Source organism: Rhamphochromis sp. 'chilingali' (assembly GCF_963969265.1).
Source record: "Rhamphochromis sp. 'chilingali' genome assembly, chromosome: 17".
NCBI lineage: Eukaryota > Metazoa > Chordata > Actinopteri > Cichliformes > Cichlidae > Rhamphochromis > Rhamphochromis sp. 'chilingali'.
The window spans coordinates 25,335,790-25,360,003 of record NC_137944.1 but is presented as its reverse complement, the minus strand read 5'-3'; the positions used below and the strand labels follow the sequence as shown (position 1 = coordinate 25,360,003).

General features: G+C 41.0%; 3 protein-coding genes across 5 annotated transcripts; 2 read left to right on the top strand and 1 right to left on the bottom strand.

The window, feature by feature from the left end:
* Positions 1-145: 145 nt before the first annotated feature.
* On the top strand, positions 146-9,381 carry rad21b (RAD21 cohesin complex component b). 3 transcript variants are annotated; one of them, XM_080864108.1, is made up of 15 exons: positions 196-280; positions 525-599; positions 2,455-2,652; positions 3,466-3,595; positions 3,766-3,865; positions 4,100-4,206; positions 4,362-4,571; positions 4,699-4,821; positions 4,972-5,100; positions 5,910-6,133; positions 6,228-6,384; positions 6,844-6,989; positions 7,071-7,277; positions 7,417-7,500; positions 8,501-9,381. In XM_080864108.1, the coding sequence occupies exons 3-15, from the start codon at positions 2,509-2,511 to the stop codon at positions 8,690-8,692; spliced, it is 1,953 nt and encodes a 650-aa protein (XP_080720234.1). In that variant the 5' UTR covers positions 196-280; positions 525-599; positions 2,455-2,508; the 3' UTR covers positions 8,693-9,381. The 3 variants fall into 3 exon arrangements, with proteins under 3 accessions (XP_080720232.1, XP_080720234.1, XP_080720233.1); XM_080864106.1 differs by lacking the exon at positions 525-599 and having other exon boundaries at positions 146-280; XM_080864107.1 differs by having other exon boundaries at positions 525-2,652.
* Positions 9,382-9,515: 134 nt separating this feature from the next.
* On the bottom strand, positions 9,516-12,242 carry utp23 (UTP23 small subunit processome component). Its single transcript, XM_080864109.1, has 3 exons — positions 11,894-12,242; positions 11,602-11,776; positions 9,516-11,195 (listed from the first exon to the last, which is right to left on the bottom strand). The coding sequence occupies exons 1-3, from the start codon at positions 12,079-12,081 to the stop codon at positions 10,794-10,796; spliced, it is 765 nt and encodes a 254-aa protein (XP_080720235.1). The 5' UTR covers positions 12,082-12,242; the 3' UTR covers positions 9,516-10,793.
* An 871-nt stretch (positions 12,243-13,113) lies between these two features.
* Positions 13,114-24,052, top strand: rnf5 (ring finger protein 5). The gene is made up of 6 exons (XM_080863917.1): positions 13,114-13,467; positions 19,798-19,816; positions 20,524-20,636; positions 20,716-20,773; positions 20,868-20,979; positions 22,183-24,052. Exons 1-6 carry the CDS (start codon positions 13,259-13,261, stop codon positions 22,305-22,307), a joined length of 636 nt encoding a protein of 211 aa, XP_080720043.1. The 5' UTR covers positions 13,114-13,258; the 3' UTR covers positions 22,308-24,052.
* The last annotated feature ends 162 nt before the right edge of the window (positions 24,053-24,214 follow it).

Sequence of the window (24,214 nt, the reverse complement as noted above, 5' to 3'; positions counted from 1 at the left end):
TGATGATGTTTTATAAACATCATATAGGATGTAAAGGATCTGAATGCGGCACACAGATAACGGAGCATCTCCCTCCCTCCCTCTCTTTGCCCTCATCAGCACCACCGTCTGCATCCTGCTGAGCTCTCAGAGCGTCCTGCCTCTCCGACGGGGACGGGACGCCATCTTGTTTGTTTTAGTGGAAGAGGAGGCGGAGGGGTACCGGGGAAAAAAATAACCCCCAACCAACGGCAGCGACGGCACGGCCGGCAAAAACAGAAACGCGCCAGACGGCTAACCGGTGAGTATTTTATGTCTAGCGTAAGCAGAAGATTAGATTTGTGTGGATAATTAAAAAAATAAAATAAATAAATAAAAGAGAGAAAACGGGGCTAGCGTCGCGGTGCTTTTGAAAGACAGCTGCTAATACTAGCTTATCTGCAGCATCACCTGTTGGGATGCAGGGAGCGTCAACGATGTAACGGACATCTCATTTAAAACGGTCAAATAAAACCTGCCCGGTCTTCTTCTGTCTGCGGTTACAGGGTCGCTGTGTTTCCCGGTAATAACAGTATAACATCTGCATTTGGGCCAGCACTTTGATTGGAGTCATCCTGCAGGTGCTGCATGTTGTTTCTATTATTAAATCATTACATCCTTCAGTATCATGACTGTCCTGGCTAACGGTGTAGCTGCAGGTCATTTCTACAGTATCCACGGTAAAGTGCGGGTATACACCTAACAGGCTATATAATTAGCCATAAATAAAAGGGGCCAATTAGGATAAATAACACTACTGCTCCTTTGTTAAAATGTTGCGTTTACTGTAAAATTATCTGCGATGACACATTGCCCAGACATAAAGTGACAAAGTGATTTCTGATATTTGTCCAAAAATATTTTCTTGTATTTAAACTGTTGTAAATGAGCTGTTAGCCTATAATATGTCCCAATTTTGGCCTACTATGTAAAATGAAATTGACATCCTTTATATTACAGATCCTTAATAATTATAGAGTCCCAATTGCTCGAGTGGCTATCACTGTTTTGTTTGTTTGTTTATTATTACAAATTAGTAATTAATATAAAAGACATTAAATAAAAGTTTACAGTTTTCCCTCAGCAGTGACAAATATTTTTGCTAGTTGAGTTGATCCAAATGAGGGATTTTGCTAAAATAATTCACTAAATTCATGGAAATGATTTGATAAATATCTTATCAAATTTTAAACATGTAAAATAAGGTTCTACTGTTGTTTGTGTCCAAGTATTACCTATTACTTAAAATATACACACACATAAGTAAAATATTTAGGAGAAACCAGTGTTAAAGTATGAATATTATTGTTTATATTATTATACAATATTAAATTATTGCACAGATCAGTGCATTTCTTTAATTTGACTGTACTGTAAAGTCTTATGTTGAAAGTTTACTCTCTCACCCAGCTCCTTAGTGTAGTCCAAGGAGCAGCCCTCAACAAAGCCAGGGCTCCTCACAAGTTTTTTTTTAGTCTTTTTTCTCTGAGTTCCTCCATCCCCAGCAGACCACAGCATAGAAGATTAAAGAGCTACCACAGTGTCCCAGAAGGTCCTTAACGGCATCCTGAACACAACAAAGGGCCTAAGACGATTTTAGCCTTTCTTATACAGGACATCTATATTATGTGACCAAACCACTTTGCTATTAAGATTAACATGCAAGTATTTGTAAGCTGACACAGTCTTAATCTCCAGGCCTTGAATGTTTACTGGTGTAAACTGTATCACCTTGCAGAGGAAGTCAGTCACCATTGTCTTGCTGGAGTTTATTCAAAAACAGTTTTTTTTTGCACACCATTCAGTGAAATTGGTAATAACCTCCCTGTATTCCAAGTTGTCCCCTTCTGATATATACTCAACAACAACAACAACTGTCCATGTTGTATCTGAAGTCCAGTTTGTAAAGGATTAAAAGGAACAGGGAAAGTACTCTACATTGTGGAGCCCCAGTGTTGTATACCACTACATTAGACACACTGTCACAAAGTTGAAAGCAGTGTGGTTTTTTTGTGAGATAGTCTCTGATCTATGCAGTCAGGTGGCAGCAGGCTATCGGGTTCAGGCTTTTTCCCCTGAACTAATATTAGCAAAACTTAACTAACAGAAGAAAAACTGTCTGGCTGATGGATGTAAATGAGAGCGATAAAATGAGCAGCTCATTCTCTGCCTTCTCTGGATTTTATGCATGCAGGTTAGATGATATGCCTCTGCAGTCTGTATCTGCACTCTGTGTGACACTGGGACTGCTCCAATCACAGGCGGTGGTTTCAAAAAGTCTCAGTTAATCAGTTTGCACCTTGTTATATGCTTATCACGATAACCCAATCAGTTGTTTTCTTTTCAACATCCCCACATAGTTTACCCCTTCATAGTGGTGATTTCAGTCATGTGCACTGTACTGTTTCTCTCTTTGTTTTTTTTCTTTCTCTCTAGGCCTGACGCATCCCCCACTTCCCCTTTCCCTTGTGGTGAGAAGGCATCGAGACGATGTTTTACGCACACTTTGTCCTCAGCAAACGTGGGCCGCTGGCTAAAATCTGGCTGGCGGCCCACTGGGACAAGAAGCTGACCAAGGCACATGTTTTTGAGTGCAATTTGGAGAGCAGCGTGGAGAGCATCATCTCACCCAAGGTTATTTCTCAGGCTACCACAGCTAACTCCAACAGACTTTGATTACTGTACACTAGGGATTTTCCATTTTTTAACACAGTTTCCACTAAAATCTGTCAGTCTGAAGCAGCTACAGTGAATTAAAGAAACAGAGTTCAGGCAGCAGAAATTGCTGAAGTTGTGCTCTTTCCTTAGTGACAAGTTTCCTTATTACTCTAAAAATCCTGAATAATAAACTTTGTTGCAGTGACATGCAATTAATTTCTATATATAGTATTTGATATTACTATTTGGCACTGGGGCACCTATCAATTAACCTTACAGTAGCTGCTCTGCCATTGAAAACCATGCCATGAAGTTCCTGGTACACAGTTTTTGTGTGTTTTTTTTCTAACCGCTCCCATGTGATAAAGTGATTACCCCATTACTGCATGTAAATAGAACCTGCAACACTCTTTATTAGTTCCATAAATTGGTTATCGGTCTCCTTGATTGCTAATAGTTGGTATTAGCCCTGAAAAAGCCACATTGGTCAATCCCTGCTGTAAAATGTGGCTGTTTCTTATTAGGTTTCAGTGTCTACCTTCATGTAGTCATCCTATAATTACATTGTAGGCCCTTATTGGGGTTTTTTTTTTTTTTTTATATATTATTCTGGTTTAATTTTCTCTCAGGATTTCTTTATAGTACAGACTTGTTAATTTCATTTATATAGAACTCATCGGTTGTGAGACAGACTGCTTTTTTGCTTCCCACATGTGGAAGAAGTGACACAGTTTATGTAGAAGACAGAAGTTACTGTATTACTAAATGTATGTCTTTGTTTTTTTACAGGTAAAAATGGCTTTACGGACTTCAGGGCATCTGCTGCTGGGGGTGGTGCGAATCTACCACAGGAAGGCCAAATACCTGCTGGCAGACTGTAATGAGGCCTTCATCAAGATCAAGATGGCATTTAGACCAGGTTGGGAACAGCAGATAAATCAAAACTAGGCTTTCCAAAAACCATATTAAATACATACTCATACAGCAGTAGTTAGGGCCCTGAAAGAGCCTCTGTTACTTTAGATGCACATGCTAACTACGCATGTGTCACATACACTAAAGCTGCTTTTCTACCTCGTGTTGTTTCAGGTGTGGTGGATCTTCCAGAGGAGAACAGAGAAGCAGCGTACAACGCTATCACTCTGCCCGAGGAGTTTCATGATTTTGACCAGCCACTGCCAGACTTAGAGTGAGTCCTACAGTCTTCCTGAGAGAGCACAATGCAGAATAAGACTACAAAGAACAAAGTTGTTGTACAAAATAAACTGTGCAGATCACAGCCATTAAATAAAAATGGTGTCGCGTAAGGTAGCGTAAACTTGTTGTCTGTATTGTACACGGCCCACATGCTTAGCCACCCCCTCAGAGTCCCAAAATATATTAACAACAGCATTTAAATGACAGTGTGTTGTGTTTTGCACAGTGACATTGATGTAGCTCAGCAGTTCAACTTGAACCAGAGCAGAGTGGAGGAGATCACCATGAGAGAGGAGGTGGGCAACCTCAACCTGCTGCAGGACAATGATTTCGGTACTTTGTTTTTTGGGGGGTTTTTTTATCTTTATGTAGGATTTGATCAATTAAACACCAACATCCAAACACCAATGTAAAACCACATTTCAGTATTTTAGTGACACTTTGTTTCAAGGCTGATTCCTTGACTTCCTCACTGTTTTTTCATGCAGCCGACTTTGGGATGGATGACCGGGAAATGATGCGAGAGGAGAGCGCGTTTGAGGTAGACATTATGGGAGCATCAGCTTCGAACTTGCTACTGGAGGCTGAGGGTGGTGCTAACCAGATGGCCGATAAGTCCAACCATTTGGAATATGATGACCAGTACAAGGATGACTTTGGAGACAACCCCATGGAGAGCAATGAGGGAGGAATGCTGGGTAAGAGCTAACACTAAATTTAAAAACAGATTATTTTATTTACTCAATGACATCTGTAGATGACGCTGTTTTCGTCTGGCTAGTGGATGAAAAAGTGTACTTTTTCTTTTCTTGTATTTCTGTGTAGTGGACAAGCTGCTGAGTAACGAGGATGGAGGCGGCATCTTTGACGACCCTCCTGCCATCACAGAGAGTGTGATGATGCCTCAGGACCATGGAGACGATGACGATGACTTTGATGCTCTCTCAGGTCAGTTTCACAAATTCCTCAGGGCTAAAATATAATATTTTTTAGTCTTTAGCTAGAGTGTGGTATGTTACGGAGAGTTAAAATTACAATGTAGTTGTGTCATTATCATGAAATGCAGATCTAATATGATGTGTATGTGTGTGGTGTTAGCGGGAGCCCCAGATAGTCCGGACTCAGGCCCAACAGAGCCCCTACCAGCTATGACTGACCAGGCAGAGCAAACTACTCTGGTCCACAACGAGGAAGAAACCTTCGCCCTGGAGCCCATCGACATCACAGGTAATCCAGCTAATTTTGTTTTTGTTTTGTTTCTAATTACTCAGCAGCTCTCTCGCTCTCTGTAACAGAAAAAATAACTAATGAAGATGGAACGTAAGAAAGATGAAAGCCGTGCTAATGAGCATGATTCTGTTGTGCTGTGATCTAGAAAATGAGCGGTTATACATGTCAGAGTCAGCCGGCATTTAACCAGTTGACCGGAGCAAAGCGTGACCACATTCCAGTTATTCACACTCAGCAGACTAATCTGTCATGACGTGTGTGATGTTAGGCACGGTGCAAAGTGCCTCACATGTCAGCAACATTAAAAATGTGATTTGATTTCAAATGGTTCATGTTGTTTTGGACAGTATCTTAAATTTTGCTTCTGACAAATAGCCTTCATATTATAATAATTAAAAAGAGTAAAGCTAACACTCAAACGAATGAAAACTAAACTGAAATACACTTATCTATTTTGGAAACTAACTTAAAACTGATTTTAAAACAAAAACTCAAATGCTCTGAAATGCACCAGATCAGCAAGATAATAAAACTCCTGTTTCTACAATGAAATGGTAAATGGACCGGTTGTTATATAGCACCTTTCTCTATCTGAGCACTTTGCACAACTTGCCTCATTCACATTCACACACATTCATAGCTCCAATGGATGCATCTGTGAGCAGTTAGTTAGTATCTTGCACAAGGATATTTGGCATGCAGACTGGAGCAGCTAGGGATCGAACCACCAACCTTCCAATTAGCAGATGACTTGCTCTACCTGAGGTTAAGCACTAAAAATGAGCCCTTGTCTTCCTGATCTACAGTGAAGGAGACCAAGGCAAAGCGTAAGAGGAAGCTGATTGTAGACAGCGTGAAGGAGTTGGATAGTAAAACTATTCGTGCACAGCTTTCTGATTACTCCGACATTGTCACAACCCTGGATCTGGCTCCGCCCACAAAGAAACTGATGATGTGGAAGGAGACGGGAGGAGTTGAGAAGCTTTTCTCCCTTCCAGCTCAACCTCTATGGAACGCCAGACTGCTCAAGGTAACGTATGTCATTCAGGGACATTTGTGCACAGTGTTTTAGTGGTCACGGCGACACACATTACAAACACTGACTCTATGTTTACCCTCACTAGATGTTTACAAGATGCCTGACACCATTAGTCCCAGATGAACTGAGGAAGAGGAGGAAAGGTGGAGAAGCCGACAGTCTGGATGAGTTTCTCAAAGATCTGGAGAACCCAGAAGTGCCAAGAGAGGAAACAACAGGCCACCAACAGAGAGACATCATGGGTAAGAAACAGACTCCATATAAAAGATAGAATAGCTTCAAAAGTCTGAAAAATGAAGTAAACATAAAGTGCCTCAAACTGAAATTAATTTAGTAAATTATGGTCTCTATTTGCAGTTTTATTTAAATATTATTTCTCACATACATACATTGCAAAGTGTTTTAAGAAAACAAATGTAAAATAAGACAGGCGGTAAAGACTAATGTGAAATGCAAGCGTTTAATAACAAAATTTATACAAATGCATGAACAAGACATCTAGAACAAAGATAAGAGCTCTATAGAAATAAGCTAAACTGAAACATGTTCCACAGTAAGATCTGCCCCATCATTCATTACATCTTATATTTGGACTATGTTACATTCATCTTTTACATACAGTCTGTGAAAATATTTTCCCACTGGTTTTCCCACCAGTGTTCATTTGAGGTAGCACAAAATATGTTCTTGATTTTTTCCAGACCAGACCATCATGGAAGAGGCCAGCGTGCTGCAGACTTCAGCTGTAGAGGGGAGCAGGACAACCCTGGATGAGTCGGTCATGCCACCTCCATCCTCCCAACGAGGCCTGAAACGCAAGGCCCAGGACACAGAGCCAGCCCTCCCTGTGAGTACATGTTTTTCAGAGTTTGTCACATTGTGCTTTCTCTGTCTCTCTGATGTGTCCTCTGACCCCTCCTCACTCCAGATGGGGGCCTTGGACCAACAGCAGCAGCAGCAGCAGCAACAGCAACAGCAGGGGTCCAGACCATCTAATGCACCCCAACAGCTCGAGGCATCCACTGTGGAGGTACCCCCGGAGGAAACAACCACCACCAACATCAGCCAGCTGATAGAACTGGACCTGCTCACCGACAAGGACAAGAAGAAGAATGATGAGGACTCTGATGAAGAGGTGAGATAAAGATTCCCAAACCTTGCTTCTTCACTTTTCGCACACCTTTTTCATTTATTCAGAGTAAATAAGCAACCTCATTTTTATGTAGTTTATTTATCTGTAAGTTGGTATAAGGATTTATGTGTATTTATGTCAGGAGGAGGAGGCGCAGGGAGGAGACCAGGACCAGGAGGAGAGGAGGTGGAATAAAAGAACCCAGCAAATGCTTCATGGTCTCCAGGTATGTATGTCATCTCATCTTACCAGATAAGAAAACAGCAGAGTGATAAGTTGTTGGTACAACTTATAGAAATATCTGAACAGATCCACACACTGAGACACCCTGGATGTTTCTGCGTGCTTTAAGAAGGGAGACTGACATCTCGTTGTATGAAGAAACAACTTATGTGCTTTTATTTTACCTTTTTTCCCCAAAATATACTCATGTGCAGTAGAAAACCATATGAATCCTCTCTGAAGTGGAATTGTTTCTAGTCTAATGGTGTCAAGTTTGTTTTTTTAGATTTAAAATTAAGATGTAAAACATGACACAGTCCAACTAAACTCACAAGGAGTTAACATGAAACATCTTAAAGTGCATAACATAAAATAAAAATTCATTTCACAGATTCAGTTTGATTATTATGTCAAAAGACCACCAATACAAGTTTTTATGACTTATTTTGTTTAAATCAGCCACAGCTGTGATTTTACAGATGACTTAGAGAATTTAGGATTGTGGCCATAGACACAATCAGGATGCTATCCTGTTGGATTTTTGAAATCTACATTGTGAAACTTTAACTTTAGGGTTTTTTTCCCCATATTTGGATGAGAGGATGGGATGCTGGTTAATTGGTTTGGTTATAAATACAGACACACTAATACAATAATAAAGTTTTTCATACAGAACTGAAGTCTGTGCCAAACTGCAACGTGAGTGTGTGAGGTCAGGTCTGACCTCAGGCAGAGCTCAGTTGAGATTTTGGGTTATTATCTTATATTATAAAACTTTTAGGTAATAGCCCGACAGTTTCGCTTGTGGATAGCATTTTTTATGCCAGAGGCAAGCTCCACACTCAATATATTTGCAGATTTCCACAGCATCAGGTAATATTAAGACTACCGACTGGCATCGGATAAGTAGATGTACCTTGCATAAGCTTAAAATCCATTTCCATATCAAAGCATGCAAAATGACAGGCTTCCTCTTGCTCACACTCTTTGTCACTGCATCACAGAGGGTGATGGCTAAAACCGGTGCCCAGTCGGTCAGCCTGCTGGATCTGTGCAGGAACAACAACAGGAAGCAGGCAGCTGCCAAGTTCTACAGCTTTCTGGTCTTGAAGAAGCAGCAGGCAGTGGAGCTTGTCCAGGAGGAGCCTTACAGTGATATCATCGCTACGCCGGGTCCTCGCTTCCACATCGTCTAAAAAACCCATTCCTTTTAATCTTTTAAAGAAAAAAACTGCTCGGAGGTCAGTACTTTTAGTCAGCAGCACTATCTGTTAGTTTAACACAAGTCTTATTTAAGTATGCTGAGATTGTTTTGTTTGTGAAATGGTTTCATTTTTGCATCATTTAGATGTGAAGCAGTGGTGGTTCAGTGGAAGTGGGTCTGACTAACGTAGTTGGAACTCAAACAATGAACATATTTATTATTTACTCACTTTATATCCCAATCACTGTAAAGGATCACCTGCATCTCATTGTTTGCTGCCGTCTCACCAAAGTGAAGGAGTCCAGTGTAATGATTTGTTTACAATCAGTCAAACATGTTACTTCCATTTTTCTCACTACTGCAGGTGAAGGTTTACTTCTGAAGTCTCTCACCATCATATTAGGAAGAAGGAGCATGCACTGTTTCCAAGAGTACATTTAAACAGTTATTATAGTAGTTCTCTACAGACTCAACCAGCAGCTAATCATTATACAGCTGTAGAGTAGCACTTTAAGTATTACAGACTCTAAGTTGTTGTTGCTGTTGCTGTCAGTAAAAAAAAAAAAAATAGACATGACCCAAATCCACACAACATACTAATTTCTAAGCAGGATTCGAGGATTGTGCAAACTTAAAAATAGTGATGGCTATCAGCCTCCTGACACAAATCCTCTGGAAGGATTTGTGTCAGGAGGGTCATGACGGAAACATTAAAAGTGAGCATAATTTATGCACCGTTAATTTATGGCTGTTCTCTTACTCAAGGTGTGTTCTTACCGGCATTGGGAAAGACAGTAAAAGTGACAAAACAGTGATTAAACTTCATTGTTTATTGTCAAAGGTCTATTTAAACAATTTAAATTGTGTTAATTTTCAGTAAATTTCACCAAAATTCTAACTTTTTTTTAGTAAAGAAATCTGTGGCATCAATTTGAAAATCTTATATCGCCTTTTTCTCATGTTCACGCTGTCTGAGGCCCGCCTGCCTGACCAGGGGATAACAAAACCCCATCAACCTTCAGGTTAAGGGGTAAAAATCACCTGTTTTTTCAGCGCATCGTGATTATGCACACTTTTCCTGATTCAGATTTAAAATTCTGATAAAACAGTTCTGGGAACACCTTTAACAACTCCTGCTGCTTCCTCTCTAAACTTGGAAGGAATTAAGTTTTCTCCATCATTGCCTGTTAGTATAAAATATGAAATATTGAGACTTTTCATCACGTTGTCTTGGACCTTGTTACTATGTGCTGTGGATTTGGGACACAGTTTAATAAAACCTAGCTTCGGGACCTCAGCCTATAGATAAAAACATGAGTGGTCTGCTATACTTGCATGCTATCCTGAAATATTTGAATCAAGTCCAATTTGTGTGAAATTTCTTTTCATTGCCATGTTACTTTTTTTCAAATCCTTAAAATAACTTGAGGTCAGATTCACTTTACTCAGTGTCCTTATTGTATATGGATACAGTGATGCACTGTCTTGTTTATTAAGACAATTAAGTTGTTGTGCTCTGTGTCACTTTTGATAGTATTAATTTATTGTTGTATTGCTGTATAGCAGCTAAAGAGAATGAATTGTTTTTTCATTTAAAAGCAGATTTCATTATTAATCTCTAGAATGGCTGGATGACAGGATCAGATGGAAACTGGATGGACTTTTGTTGCTGCAAGTCATCGTGGTATGAGAAAATACTGCAGCTTAAATTTAATCTGCACGAAATATCAACAGTGGAAACAAGTTAGTGTGTCCAGAGACAGCTAAATGCATTGTTTTTGATATCCCCTTCCATCTAAAAAAAAGAAAAAGGGTAAACTGTTTAATGTCTGAGTGCATCTTATATTTTAAACTATGTGCCTGTAACGAAACCTGCTTTTTTGATTTTGTATAAAAGAAATCATAAAGATGTTGTCTGAGAACAGTTTCATTCCCTTACCTGTAAGGTTTTTCAAAATAAAACAAATAACACTACAAAATGGCATTTTTAAAATATTATGTAATAAACTTTTTTTTCCTCTGCAGTCATATCAAAAAGTAAACCTATAAATCAGGTGAATGGAGAAGGTTGAAGTCTCTGTCTTCCTGCTGTTTTATGTATTAGCAGCTGCTGGGGCAGCTGTGCCATCTCCTGCCTCCACTTTTCGTTTCTTGTGTCGGCTTCTCTTCCTCTTCCCCTCCTGCTCTGTCTTCTTCAGCGGAGGTGTCGGGACTCCTTTCTTCTTTTTCTTCAGGCAGCTCAGCGGGTTGGGGTTGGACTGTTTCCTCTTCCTCTTCTTCCCACGCCTTTCTCCGTCCTTCTGGCCAATTCCCTGCTCCTCCTTCAGGGTCCGGATACTTTGTTGCTGGGCCGGGCTGACCAGCTCTCCCAGCTGGACGGCCTGGACGTGGTTGAGGGACGCCTGGCTGGGCTTGTCCAGCACAATGGTGTTGAGGATGATGTAAAGCAGAGGAACTCCTGGAATTTTCTTCAGCCCCGTGGTGACTGTGTGGTCCTGAAGACACAATGAGACCAAGGAGATATTTGTAACTTATCTGTCATCTGCTCCACTGAGCAGTTATAATCCCAAATCAGACAAGAATGAAAACAAGTTTTCAGCAGCCCATCTCCTCGGTACCCAGATGTTTACAGGCTGTTGTCAAAAGAACAGGGCATGATACACACAAAACATGTCCCTGTAAAAATTTTTGAGACTTGTTGCTGCCATCAAATTCGAAATAAGCCAATATGTTTTCACAAAAGAGTAAAAGGAATCAATTTAAGCATTTTCTACGTTTTCTATGTTCAACTCTGGGTAGAAAATGCAAATCGCTCCATTATGTTTTTTTGGGAATCGAGTTTATCGGAGCACCCAAAGCTGGCTTTCAAAAATATTTTCCCACTTTCATCTCATTATTTACCTGTGTGGCAACGAAGTAGTGGTGCGAGTTGGTCTCTTCCAGCATGGACAGCAGACACTCTGATGCTGAGACCGGCTCCTTGAAATGCGGACACTTCCTGACCTGAAACCTCTGCAGGATGATCTTGGCCCCGTACAGCTGTTTTCCAAGCGTCTCGAGCTCCTTCAGCGCACAGCTGAACGTGAACACGTGGACATATTATTAAAAGGTGTATGATGACGGTGTTGTGCCAAAAAGTGACCGGGGGTAGTGGGTGGGGAGGAGGGGGGTGCTCAGAGGTGAATACACTCACCTGGTGGTGCACAACTGCACCTCTCCCATTAGGTATTTGGGCATCTGCTCTTTGATCTGAATCTTGTTCTTCAAGGCCGCTTGACAGAAAGTTCCATCGATGAGGATTTGGAAGGGTTCCCTGAAGCCGAAGTTGTATTTGTAGAAACTGATCGTCTTCTTGGCTTGTTTCTGCCGCTTAATCTTCATGGCGGCGGGCCAGTGATGAAAGAGCGCGTATTAAAACACAAACAACCGTCAGTGACGCGCGTTAACCGTGAAAATACTGTTAACGTTAGAATTATCAAACACAGCATGTGCGCTGTACACAACACGCTTACGGTCGGTGCCCCTCAACTGTCCGACTGGAAACAACATGTAGGACTAATGTTCCCGCTTTCTTTCTTTCTTTCTTTCTTTCTTTCTTTCTTTCTTGTATGTTGTTAGTGTAAAACATTTGCTTTAAATTATAGAAGACCTCCAGCCTGTCGCTATTAATTATTTTTCTCTGAGCAGCAAATATTCTTCCTATTTTCATGAAGTTCATTAAACAGTAAAAGTGAATAAATAATGTTTTTGTTGTTGTGGCGTTAGAGTTTACATTTTTTATGCTGTGCAACAGTCTCGAGTCACTACTCATATCTTTATATTTTACTTCTATGGAGCCAGACTTTCTTGTGATTTTTAAAGTGGTGTAAGCAGCTGTTTATTTATTTATTTTTTAATTTCAGTCCTTACCTGACTATTTTCAGAGGAACGTTTTCTGTGAGTTAAGCCACTTAACACTGAGCTATGAATCATTCAAGGATAAAAAAGGATGAACCAGTGTTGTGCCTACATATAACGTTGCTATTCACAGCCCAACAAAGTTTATTACAATTTCCTTAGCCGAGTCTATGAAAAATGCCAAAAATAAGAGTTTGACGGAAATAAAATGGCATTTTTGCCAGAATGTTGTGTTTCCCAAAGAGCTATTAAGCGATTCTTTTTGTTTGTTTTTGTCATGTTTCAATAAATCACTTCTATTTTCCTACCACAAACGAAATGAGGATTGGCTAGAGACGAAGGTGTACGTGTCAGTAATTCTTCTTCTTCTTCTTCTTCTTCTTCTTCTTCTTCTTCTTCTTATTATTATTATTATTATTATTATTATTATTATTATTATTATTATTATTATTATTATTATTGTGGCGGTGGTGTTTAAATTAGGCCCGCCCCACGCGTCCTGTTTCTCCCGGAAACGGAAGTCGTCTCTCGGGCAGAGACAGCATCCTCGGCTCGGTCGGTGACAGCAGCAACCGTTACCGCTGATAGCTAACGTTAGCTCGGGTCTGGCCGCTGCGGGTTGGCTCGCTTCGTTTCTTTCTTCGTTTGGAAAATAAACACTATGGCGGCCGCGGATCACCGGTTCTCGAGTGACGGCGGGCCGGCCAGCAGAGGAGGGTTCCCGGCCGGGGAGAGCAGCAACGACCGCGACGGTTCGGGTGGCGGCAGCGGGGAGAGCGAACGGGAGCGGGATCGAGCCACCTTCGAGTGCAACATTTGCTTGGACACTGCCAGGGACGCCGTCATCAGTCTGTGCGGACACCTGTTCTGGTACGTGCTGGTTTCATTTGTTTCGCAAACACGGACTTAGTGTGGTTTGTTTAGCCGCCTGTTAGGCCTTCTTTTGGGTTGTTTCTAACGGCGGAATCACGCCCCTCGACGCTCCGGTAATCAGTCGGTTGTGAACGGGATAAGAGACTATTAGATAACTCTGTGAAGGGTGTTTGTCTTCAGTATGTAGCTGAACTTTATTTAACCCGTGAACTAAGCCGCCTTTTTAATGCCTTAAAGAGTGATCTCATGTCTTTTAAGGGAATAAAGTTTCTGGAATCAGCAGATGTACACCACCACAGTGGATTTCAAATTAATCAGTCTGGGATTGAAGCGCAGACTCTCAGCTGATGAGCAGTTTCATAGCTGGATTATTATCAGTTCTCAGTGTTTCATGTCTGATTTAACAGACCAAGATAAGTGCGTACTGTGAAACCACACGAGTCGTTAAAAAGTCTGTGATGCAAGTTTTTGGTCAGACCACCCAGCCCTAGTCAGAGGTCACAGCTGCAGTTGGCGCCTGGTTTGATCGGTGACACATCAACTTCGGTGTTCCACCTCCCTGCTGATCATGGGCAGCTTTCAGATCAGGTTCACAATATGCTGAATGCACATAATGGGCAGTGAAAACGCCTTGTAGCTATGGCCTCGCTGAGCCAGAATCCTGAGATTAGAAAACAACATAGCTGACAAGTTTTATCAAAGACTGAAAGTAGGTGTTGGGTAACAGCTGTAATTCTAGTTTGTTCCATCACTGTTGGCTCTGGCTTTGCACAAGGCTCAACCTTCAGTCCACTCTGTGTTGAATATTTACACACGCTCAGTGATGTGGTGGCTTCATTCATGAGTTGTGACTCTTGGCTGAGGTTAATGTGGGATTAGGGCCAATCCGAAGGTCATCCTAATCGTTTCCAGCAGAACTGTAGCTGATGTCAAAGCGTAGAGGGCACCTGTTTGTAGTTTTAAGTCACAAAGGCTGGATGAGTGTGTTTTGGCAACAGAGACCTGTGTGGGCTTACACAGTGACATGTTTGTGATGTTTGTTTTCTCGGTTTCACAGGTGAGGCGTTTGCTGGGTGGAGAAAAGCTCAGCAGCAAACATGAAAATAAAAACAGACGTGTTTTAACTGTCCAAGATCCATCATATCATCTCATCCGCAGGATGGGAGCAACCTGTAATTTAACTTTTTATTTTGTCTTTTATTTGAAATGAAAATTCTGATAGGGTTGCAAAATCTAAGCAGGCAAGAACTAGAGCAGACCAGCTACCACTGACTTCTCCAGTCTGCAGGTGACTGAACCAGAAACCCTGATAAACCTAAAGGCATAGAATGAAACATTGCATGTGTGGGGAGGAGGGTAAATGTGGCTTGTAGTTTTAAAAAGGCCTTTAAGAGCTCATTTAGACTACAAACCCCAGCTAAGCGTACATACTTGCATACATACATATTGTATAGACTTCAAGCACTTTATCTACGACTCCTCCATGGCCACATGCATGTTTTTTGGACTGTAGGAGGAAGCCGAACCTACCCAAACACAGGAAGAACGTGCAGATTCAACACAGGAAGGCTCCGGCTGCCAGTGGATTCAAACCTAGAACCTTCTTGCTGTGAGGCGACAGTGTTTCGCACAAATTGCATGATGTGAAATACAAGAACCTTACTAATCATTACACAATTCTGGTGCGGGTTTGTCTATTTTGGTCCTTCCAAAAGGACCAAACTCACTCTTCGCCCGGCTTTGTCAGGCTTAATTTAGTTTGGTTGAACTTTTTTTTGTTTATCAGTAACCTTTTCTGTTAATCAGTAGAAACAACCCTACAGTTAGGGGCACAGTTGCCTTACAGCGTTGTGTTTAGGCTCCCTCGTTACGTGCTGATGTAATTTAGTTGCCGTGTTACTCGTGTCTCCCTCTGCTCTCTGAAGTCCTGATGAAACGGCGATGATGAAACCGTCAGCAAGGATAGAAGAACACCTTTAGATTAAAGTTGCATCAGCGCTGCAAGCCTACATCTAATCTTTTTTAACCACACGAAACTCCCAGCCTTTCACCTGATCAGCCGAGCATTCATTCTGACTGTGTGTGGCCGATTCTCCATCGGTAGACTCCTGCTAGTTTATACATTGTGCAGCTTCCAGATTTATGTGTGAGAGATGTTAATTTCCTTTTAACACTTCAAGGTTAATGAGCGTGTGACATCTTTACAGTCCCAGAGTGAGCGCACACTCGAGCATACTTGTCGTCCACACAGGCTGCAGAGCAAATGAATTTGCTCCTCCAGGATGAGAGCTCATCAAGTTAGAATTAGAAATGTATCAAAAAAATAAATATGCTCATTAATATTATCCAGTAAGCCTCTGAAAAGAATCCCGCGTTTCAGTTGAGATATTTAAAACCTTAAAGAGTTTGACATAAAGGTATGATTATAAAATAGTTACATTTAGGTTTTCCTTAATCTGACTGGAGACATCCCAAACCCTCTTTTGGGAACCACCAACTTTTAATCACTACATAAATCTACACTCATTGGTTACTTTTAGGAGTTGGACCCCTTTTTGCCTTCAGATCTGTCTTAATTCTTTGTGGCATATATCGAACAATGTGCTGCTCCATATTGATATGATAGCATCACACAGTTCCTGCTCATATTATGATGAGAGTCTCCTGTTCCATCACATCTCAAAGGTGCTCTGAGATCTGATGACTGTGGAGTCCATTTGAGTGCAGTGAGCTAATTGTTATGTTCAAGAAATCAGTTTAAGATGATCTGAGGTTTGTGACATGGTGTGTTAAACTGCTGGAAGCAGCCATCAGAAAATGGTGCACTGTAGTCATAAATGGTTGGACATGGTCAGTAACTATACTCAGGTAGACAGGGGTGTTTAAATGATGCTCAGTTGATACCAAGCGTACCAATAAAATATCCTCCACTCCATCAAACCACCAGGAGCTTAAACTGTTGATGCAAAGCAAGATGGATCCTTGCTTTCATGCTACACCTAACTCTGACTATCATCCAAATACTGAAATGAACACTCGTTAGACTAAAGGTTTGACCTGCGTGTATTCAGAGATTCTCTTCTGCATCAGGTATTATTTTCACTTCCTCGATCATGTCATGCAACAAGTGGTTCTTAAGATTTTTTTTTGGTCGCCTGTATCTTGAGATGTTTGTGGACAGTCTTATTCTTTGCGATGAAAACCAGTGCATCATCCATCTCTGGGGGCTGAAATGAGGCTGTTTTTAAATCGGTGTGTTTGTGGTTTGTTGCACACTCCCAGCAGTAAACGTGACTTTGAAATGTTTTCCGGGAATAGGCTAATGTGCTGTAAAGCAGTGCTGGATCTTTTGAAAATAGTTATATATTGTAGATATTGATATTTTACAGTTACTGCTTAGAAAGTGATTGATGATCTTTTATCAACAGCAGTGCAATTATTGATTCTGCTTATAGGTCACATTGTTCAGTGTAAACAGTGTAGAAATGAAGCATAAAAACAAAAGCTTGCATGCAAATCAGGTGTGCAGTATAATATGGCAGGATTGATAAAAGATGTTGGTTAGGTTGGAGCCTGACAGATATGGAAGCAGTTCTCTATTTGATGTTTCTGCTGTGTTTGATTATTCAGGCTCACTAATGTGATGTGACTCATGTGGATAACATAACTGTCCTATGCCTTCTTTATTGACGCTTATGGTTAACTTAAAAGTGGTTAATGACAAGCATAGATCAGACTCGAACACGTTCTTAACAAGAGAGCAGAAATTTCTGGCTTTATCTGGTGAGGTCTGGACAAGGTTTCGCAAGAGTCTTTACAAAAACAACGCTACTATGAAAAATCAGAGCCTCAGGATTAGTTGGTTTACTTGCTGTTCAGCCTGACGCAGTTTTCTATTGAGATAAGATGGAAACGTCTTCCAAATTAAGTTAATTTTACATGGAATGAGCCGTACGGATTATTGGATTATTATTAATCTCTGGCTCTTTTCCACAGTGCGTTTTTTGTCCTGTCCCGCTCCCTTCAGCCCAGCCTGGTTCTGGTCAGCCTGGTTCTGACAGAGGTTTTTTCCTGTTGAAAGGTTTTTCCTTCCCGCTGTCACAAAGTAGGGTTTTTGTTTTGTTAATTGCTGCATTCTTGTTTTAATGTTATAAAATGACTCAAGTGACGTCACTTGAGTCTGTGGTACCGTAAGGAGGCATATAGTCTGCATTCTGGCTTCATTGCCACTTACTGGATATTAAGCAGCTAGTTTCAGGTTGTCTAAACGTGTGCCCACATGCTTAGTCAGAGCTGATAGGTTTGTTTTATTAACTTTGGCTTTGCACTTTGGCTTTCTCGTGGATACCAACAGCTGAACATTCTCAGCAGCAATCTGATAGCTGGTATTAAAGCAATGTACACACTGAGACGTGCTGTGAAAGTCTGAGCATGTGTGTAAAGATTTGCAGATTAACACAGGATTTTGTGTTATGGATTGGCTCTGCTGGTTGTTAGTTTGTTCACATTAAGTTGTGGACTTGGGCTCACCTGATGCGGTGAATGTTACGTAATTGTTATGGTGTCAAAAACAAGCCCTGCCTGTTCCCCTGCATGACTGGGGTTAGAGTAGAAAAGAATTATATAAGTACTACTGCACTAGTTACTTAACGTTATCAGTTTATCTGACAAAGAATCTCTGGCGTTTAGAAAGGATTTACAAACAGAAAACAGTTGAGGCACTTAGAGGAAACTTTAACCACAGAAATTTGTTTTCACCTTTCTAGCACACTTAAGGTACAGTTAAATCTGTTGATTGTGTTTTCTTTATAAATATTGCCAGTGGAAAAATGTTCTGCTCACTTCAAGGAGAAATTTTAAGTTTTATACTTTTTATTCTTGAAATCTTTAAACCAACTAATCTAAGTTTCTTCTGATTGGCTACCTCTGACAAACAGAAGGTTAAAACAGTAGATGAATGGGGTTAGAGGAATGCGAGTGCTGTTCCAGCAGGGCAAGCAAGGAAAGCACTGCTTGCACAGTGAAGTGAAACTGATCTCCCTCTTTTCATCTCAAACAGCATCTCTCATTGCTGTTTGCAACATCCTTTAAATCTGGCATCTTGTGGCCACAGTTTCCTGTTGTCTCTGGAAGCGGGTTTAACTTTGCTTCAAGTGGAATCTGAAGCACCTCTTCATTTCACAGGCTTGTCCATGTCATTGTAAAAATAGTTTAAGTTTGTCAAGCTGAGAGCCCAGCAGCTTTTCTTACGGTTTGCTTCTGTCCTTTGTGGATAAACCTGTGTGATCTGTAACAGTAATGGGAAACCATTACTGGACAATCTCCTGTTCATTTTCTCAGCTTGCGTTTCAGTAAAAGTCACAGCACAACACTGACCTCGTTATTTTAACCTTTGCCCATGTTTAATATGAACATCCACCACTGTGACAGTAAATAAGAAAATGAACAATAGGTTTAATATTTGTCTGCGGTGTGCTCACATGAATTAGGCCAGAAAGAAACCCAAAAAACACAGTTATGGGCTTTGTGTAGTTTTGATAACTGCAGTTTGGTGCATTGAAAGTTGAAAATCAGACTTTTAGTAATTTGTTTTTGTTTTTAAATCTTTAATGGTATAATATGTTGATCAGGTCACAAACAGCTGGTCAATATTTTAAACAACTTTTTTAATTTATCAGCTGAATAAGTTTCAAGTAAGAACTCACGCTATTAACTTAAATATATTGACTGTGATTTAATGTAAGTGCACCAGGACTCTTATCTTTGCTGAGGTCTGCTGTGGGTAGTTTGGTCTATTTATAGGGGGGGTTTTTTTGTTTTGTTTTTTTTGGTATCCAATGAGACAGAATGTCAGTGGTGCAGATCATATATAAAAGATGGATGCATAAGCCAAAAGTTACTGTATTTGCACATCCACCTCTGTCAGCAGCCACCAACTAGTTTTTTGTACCAGGCTGTAAATATGTTTTTTCTTATTCAAGGTTGGTCATTTTGTGTGGATGACACAAAGTGACAAAAACTGTTTCTGTTGTTTGCCTTGAAGTAGCTATAAGCTGTTAATATGAAGAAATATTCAGCACTTGAGAACTGTTTGTCTTGAAAATACCTCAGTGTTGGGGCATCTCCCCAAACCTGCATCCTGCCCTCCCACAATGCAGCAGCAGGTTGGCCTGGCCCGCAGTCTTGAAAACAGATGAAGCCAATTAATGCAAACAATAGGGAGCATTTTAATCAGCCACCTTTGAGGAGCAGGTTTGTCTGTTATTTTAACTGAAAGATGCTGTTGTGAGAATGTAAATTAATCTTTTCTTTTCTCGCTCTTTACAGCTGGCCCTGTCTTCATCAGGTGAGTGTTTCATACTTCCTGTAGTGTGTTTTTACAGGGTTTTTAGAGACTTGATTAAGCAGTTCAAGGTCATTTAATTTCAATATTGAAAATTGTGATATTTGTTTTTAAAGTGTACCTGACTCACAGCTCAAAATTATGATTATTTATATTATACTGGAACTTGACGAGGCTCCTCAGCTTTCTTAAATAAGCTGATTTCCATTTAAGTAAACTTCTTTTTGATTGGCTGCCCTCCACAAGGTTCAGACAGCAGGTGGGTGGGGCTTTTTGTGCTGAAGCAGTCTGTAAGGGCTCCTAGCATTTAGCTCAGGATTATTATTGGCTTCATTTTAAGGGGGTCAAACTAACAGCACAGCGAGGAAGACCTCAGTGAAGGTCCACAGTCCTGAGAGGAGGCCTGTAATCAGCACAATCAGTTCAGGGTGATGATGTAAGCTCAGTGTGGAAGCTGCACCTGTCGGTTGATTTAATGCAGCTTAAAGATGCTAATGTACTTAATGCCTCCTCTTACTGCCACTTCCTTCACCGCTCACCACTGTAAACATGTTGTGCTTCACATCTCTTGCTGTAAATAAAGTTTTAGAAAATGCAGTGGGTAGCGTCACTTAGGTTCCACTCTTGAATCAGCAAATAAAGATCGGTTTGTGTGACGTGTATTGCAATCATTTTGACATCCTTCTCCTTGCTCTGCTCCTCCTCATCAGTGGTTGGAGACGCGGCCAAGCCGACAGCAGTGTCCCGTGTGCAAGGCGGGCATCAGCAGAGAGAAGGTAATCCCGCTGTACGGCAGAGGGAGCTCCAGCCAGGAGGACCCCAGGTGAGCAGAGTCTTCGGTGTGTGTGTGTCTTTTTTGGTTGTTAGCTTCTGTCTGTTTGTGACTGTTTCTGCTGTTTCAGGTTGAAAACTCCACCCCGGCCTCAGGGGCAGAGAACAGAGCCTGAGAGCAGAGGCGGGGTGAGTTGGTTTATATTTTCACACTGGTTTTTAAATAAAAAGCTGAGTTTAGCTTATATTAAAGCTTCTTTGCCGGGTTTCTCTCTTCGCTCAGATGTTCCGCGGTTTCGGGGACACCGGCTTCCACATGTCTTTCGGCATCGGAGCGTTCCCCTTCGGCTTCTTCACGACAGTCTTCAACGCCAATGACCCCTTCCACAGAGCAGGTAAACAAAGGAAATAAAGTCTTCTGCTATTACAGCTGAACCCCAGAAAATATCAGCCTAGAGATATAAATAAAAATAATATAGTTTTGTCGTTAACAGATATTAATTATTGTGCTTTTGTATTCATTCAAACTGAGTGTATAACAAGGCTCTCTGTGTGCCTGTAGGAGCCTGTGTGTTTAGTAAAAGTCCAGCTCAAAAGAATTTTAGCAAATCCAAAAATGATGTTTGGATTTTCTTCCTTGGATTTACACATGAATGCGTATGATAGTTGTAGGACATGCAAGCATTAGCAAATCCGTAGTCAGGCCTGAATAAATTGACTCATCAGTGTGAATAATTACAAGACTGCGAGTCTGAAGCCCTCAGGTTATCAGTGTGCTAAATGATTGGTTTTAAGCAGCATTAATCCCCTAAGCCACGATTAAAACCCTAAAAGTTTCTTCCTTGTTATTTCTCCACGTTTCACTGCTGGACCTGTTTAATTGGTCTTTAATTTTCCATCTTAGATTTAGTATAGTTTCATTTTAAAGCACGTGTTTTCTCCGTCACTCATCTCCAGATACTTGTAATAGATTCTATTTTAAATTTAAATTGACCAGCATTATAGTGAAAACTGTTTCCCATCAGTCTCTCTTTGCTGGGGGTCAGCACAGTCTCTCTTGTGCTGATGTATGGAAGGTCGTTTCTACCACAGGAGCAAAAAGAATACAAATGAACACTTTTTTTCTTTTTTCAGAAGTTGGAGTTAGAAAGCTATACATTTATTTATTTTTAGTGGCAAAATCTTCCACTAAGGAGTTTGTACCATGAATGTGAAATTTGCTGTGTGAGCATGCAGTAACACTGCCCTCTAGAGGTCAAAATGTTCCAGTGCACATCGCGTTTTATCAATGGGAAAACTGCATCAGTCTACTACCCCCCCCCCCCCCCCCCCCAAAAAAAAAAAACACAAAAAAAACAAAAAACAAAACTAAAACTCAGATCAGGCCGTTAAAATAGATCTAGAACGGAGAAGAAAACGACTAAAGACATGTGGGCTCAGAGTCAGTTTGGCACAGGAAATGATCAGAGCAGGAGCAACCTGAAAATTGCCCCAGAACTGGATGCAATCCAGAGGTGCACAAGGAAAATTCCCCAAGGAACAAACTATGAACACTCACAGCTATACTAAACTTCACAATCCTTCTCCTCTTCCTGTAGATCAGTACGTCGGTGACCACCAGGGCAACGGCAACGGCAATGGCAACAACGGCAATAACAACTGGCAAGACTCTCTATTCCTGTTCGTCGCCATCTTCTTCTTCTTCTGGCTGCTAAGCGTGTGACGCAGACCTGGTGGCGGACACACAAGTGATTATTGATGTCTGAGAGGGAGGGGCGCATTAAACAAAAAAACAAAACGGCAAACACAACTCGCACACTTAACTCGAGCCACAGACACACACTCGCGTTCCATTTTCTAACCGGAGGGGGTAGAGGGAGGTTTGTGTTTGAGACCATGAATACAGAAGTTTGATTTTTCTCTTCCTCACTATATCAGATCACTTCAGGACCCCTCTCCTCCACCTGCTCTTTATTTATGCAAGAAGTTCACTGGAAAGTAGTGCAGCGCCTGTCCCCCAAGGCGAGTAAGCCCTCCCAGTGTGCACACAGCTGTAGATGGATGCACAGAGAGCATAAAGAGGCAGTATTACATGATCAGGGTGAGCTACGTCGCGAGATCTTATTCGTCTTTTGGTGTCCAGTGTTGCAGAAGAAGAAAGCTGGGTGGAGCAGTCTTTAGGAAAGTGGGTTTTCCTGAAGCACAGAGAGGAAGGGTGTGAGAGGGGTTAGAATACAGGGAGGAGATGTTGTCGTAGAATTGGCGACAGACAGAAGCGGCCCTGTGGGATGCTTTTGTGTTTTGTTGGGTTTTTTTTTCTTCTTCTTCTAAACATTTGTCTTAACAAAAACTGCCTTCGCACTGTGAAGCTGTCTGTAGTCGGAGCTGCCCTACACCTCGGGGCGCGTGCCGTTGTCGGACCACTTGTTCCTTGTAGTTCCCTGTGTGTTTGGGGGAAAATGGGCCGGTTAGGTTGTTTTTCATGCCCACATCAGCTACTTTAAAGAGTGTGAGGTGCACGGTTAACAAAAGGGGGCAGAATAAATCAATATGCAGGATTGAAAAGCAGCAGTTTGGTCTCCTCACACATGATTTAAAAAAAAAAAAAAAAAAAACAGATCTAAATTACGTCCTTTGATTTTTCCTGACTGTATGTGTCTGAGTGCGTGTGTATACATTCTGTATTTGTACATATGGATATTGTAAATGCTGTTTTTATGTATTTCTGACTGGAGGACCAGCCGTGGAGAGCAAAAGAGAACAAGATGTGGGTCTTGAGATGCTTCTTGCTTTTCGGAGCTCGTTTGATTTAAAAAGTTAATAATCCCCCTCCTGAGAAAGCAGAATTTTGTTGCCCCGCTAATGTGATGATTTGACAAGGCTTGTAGTTCTTTTGACTGTACAGCAGAGTAACTGACACAAATTCATTTTAATGTGTTTAAAAATGTGAAGTGCAAAGTGTTAAGTGACCCCTGAGTTTTTTTTTGTTTTTTTGTTTTGTTTTGTTTTTTTTCTTCTTGAATATTCTAGTCAAACATGGGCCAAAATAAACGAATCGGAGTCATAGCGCTTTATGCTTCATGTTTTCCCACATCAGAATCTCCCCCAGTTATGCAGAAATCAACTGCACTCAAGTGTGAGTTACTAGGAGTCTGATGAGCACTTCTTCCTCTTATAATTTTTCCCCTCTTCAGACACACTTCACACTGAAAGGTGAGCTCTGCCTGGGAATCCAGAATGACTCAAGCAGAGCTCCGCTGATTTGCATCCAGGTCTTTAGCACTTCAACAATCATATCAGGGTCAGAGATGAATGCGGGTCCTCTATAGTTGCCCAGGGCTCATCCTCTCTCAATACTTGATGTTGTGAGGCTTATGTGACACTAAAACGAGTGATGGAAGTCTTGGGAGAAACATGGAGACGTAGTGCAAAACCAAAAATGAACTAAGATTAAAACATGGTCTCGTTCTGTGTTGTCTTTTTTTTATTTTTTTTTATTTTTTTTTTAATTTTATTGAAGTGGGCAATTAAACAACTGAGTTAACTTACAGAAAATGATCAAGTTATTTATTGAAAGCTTCTCAGATGTGATCATTTGCTACATTAAAAGCTGACCTGTTGTGATTTTTC

What these genes read in the sequence shown, in the direction of transcription:
- rnf5 (XM_080863917.1), top strand. Translation starts at nt 13,259, where the DNA reads ATGGCGGCCGCGGATCACCGGTTCTCGAGTGACGGCGGGCCGGCCAGC. An exon ending in AGCCTGAGAGCAGAGGCGGG is followed by an intron (nt 20,774 to 20,867) that starts GTGAGTTGGTTT and finishes CTCTTCGCTCAG; the next exon opens with ATGTTCCGCGGTTTCGGGGA. An exon ending in TGACCCCTTCCACAGAGCAG is followed by an intron (nt 20,980 to 22,182) that starts GTAAACAAAGGA and finishes CTCTTCCTGTAG; the next exon opens with ATCAGTACGTCGGTGACCAC.
- utp23 (XM_080864109.1), bottom strand. Translation starts at nt 12,081, where the DNA reads ATGAAGATTAAGCGGCAGAAACAAGCCAAGAAGACGATCAGTTTCTAC. An exon ending in GTGCAGTTGTGCACCACCAG is followed by an intron (nt 11,777 to 11,893) that starts GTGAGTGTATTC and finishes GTTCACGTTCAG; the next exon opens with CTGTGCGCTGAAGGAGCTCG. An exon ending in ACTACTTCGTTGCCACACAG is followed by an intron (nt 11,196 to 11,601) that starts GTAAATAATGAG and finishes TTGTGTCTTCAG; the next exon opens with GACCACACAGTCACCACGGG.
- rad21b (XM_080864106.1), top strand. Translation starts at nt 2,509, where the DNA reads ATGTTTTACGCACACTTTGTCCTCAGCAAACGTGGGCCGCTGGCTAAA. An exon ending in CAAGATGGCATTTAGACCAG is followed by an intron (nt 3,596 to 3,765) that starts GTTGGGAACAGC and finishes GTGTTGTTTCAG; the next exon opens with GTGTGGTGGATCTTCCAGAG. An exon ending in GCTGCAGGACAATGATTTCG is followed by an intron (nt 4,207 to 4,361) that starts GTACTTTGTTTT and finishes TTTTTCATGCAG; the next exon opens with CCGACTTTGGGATGGATGAC.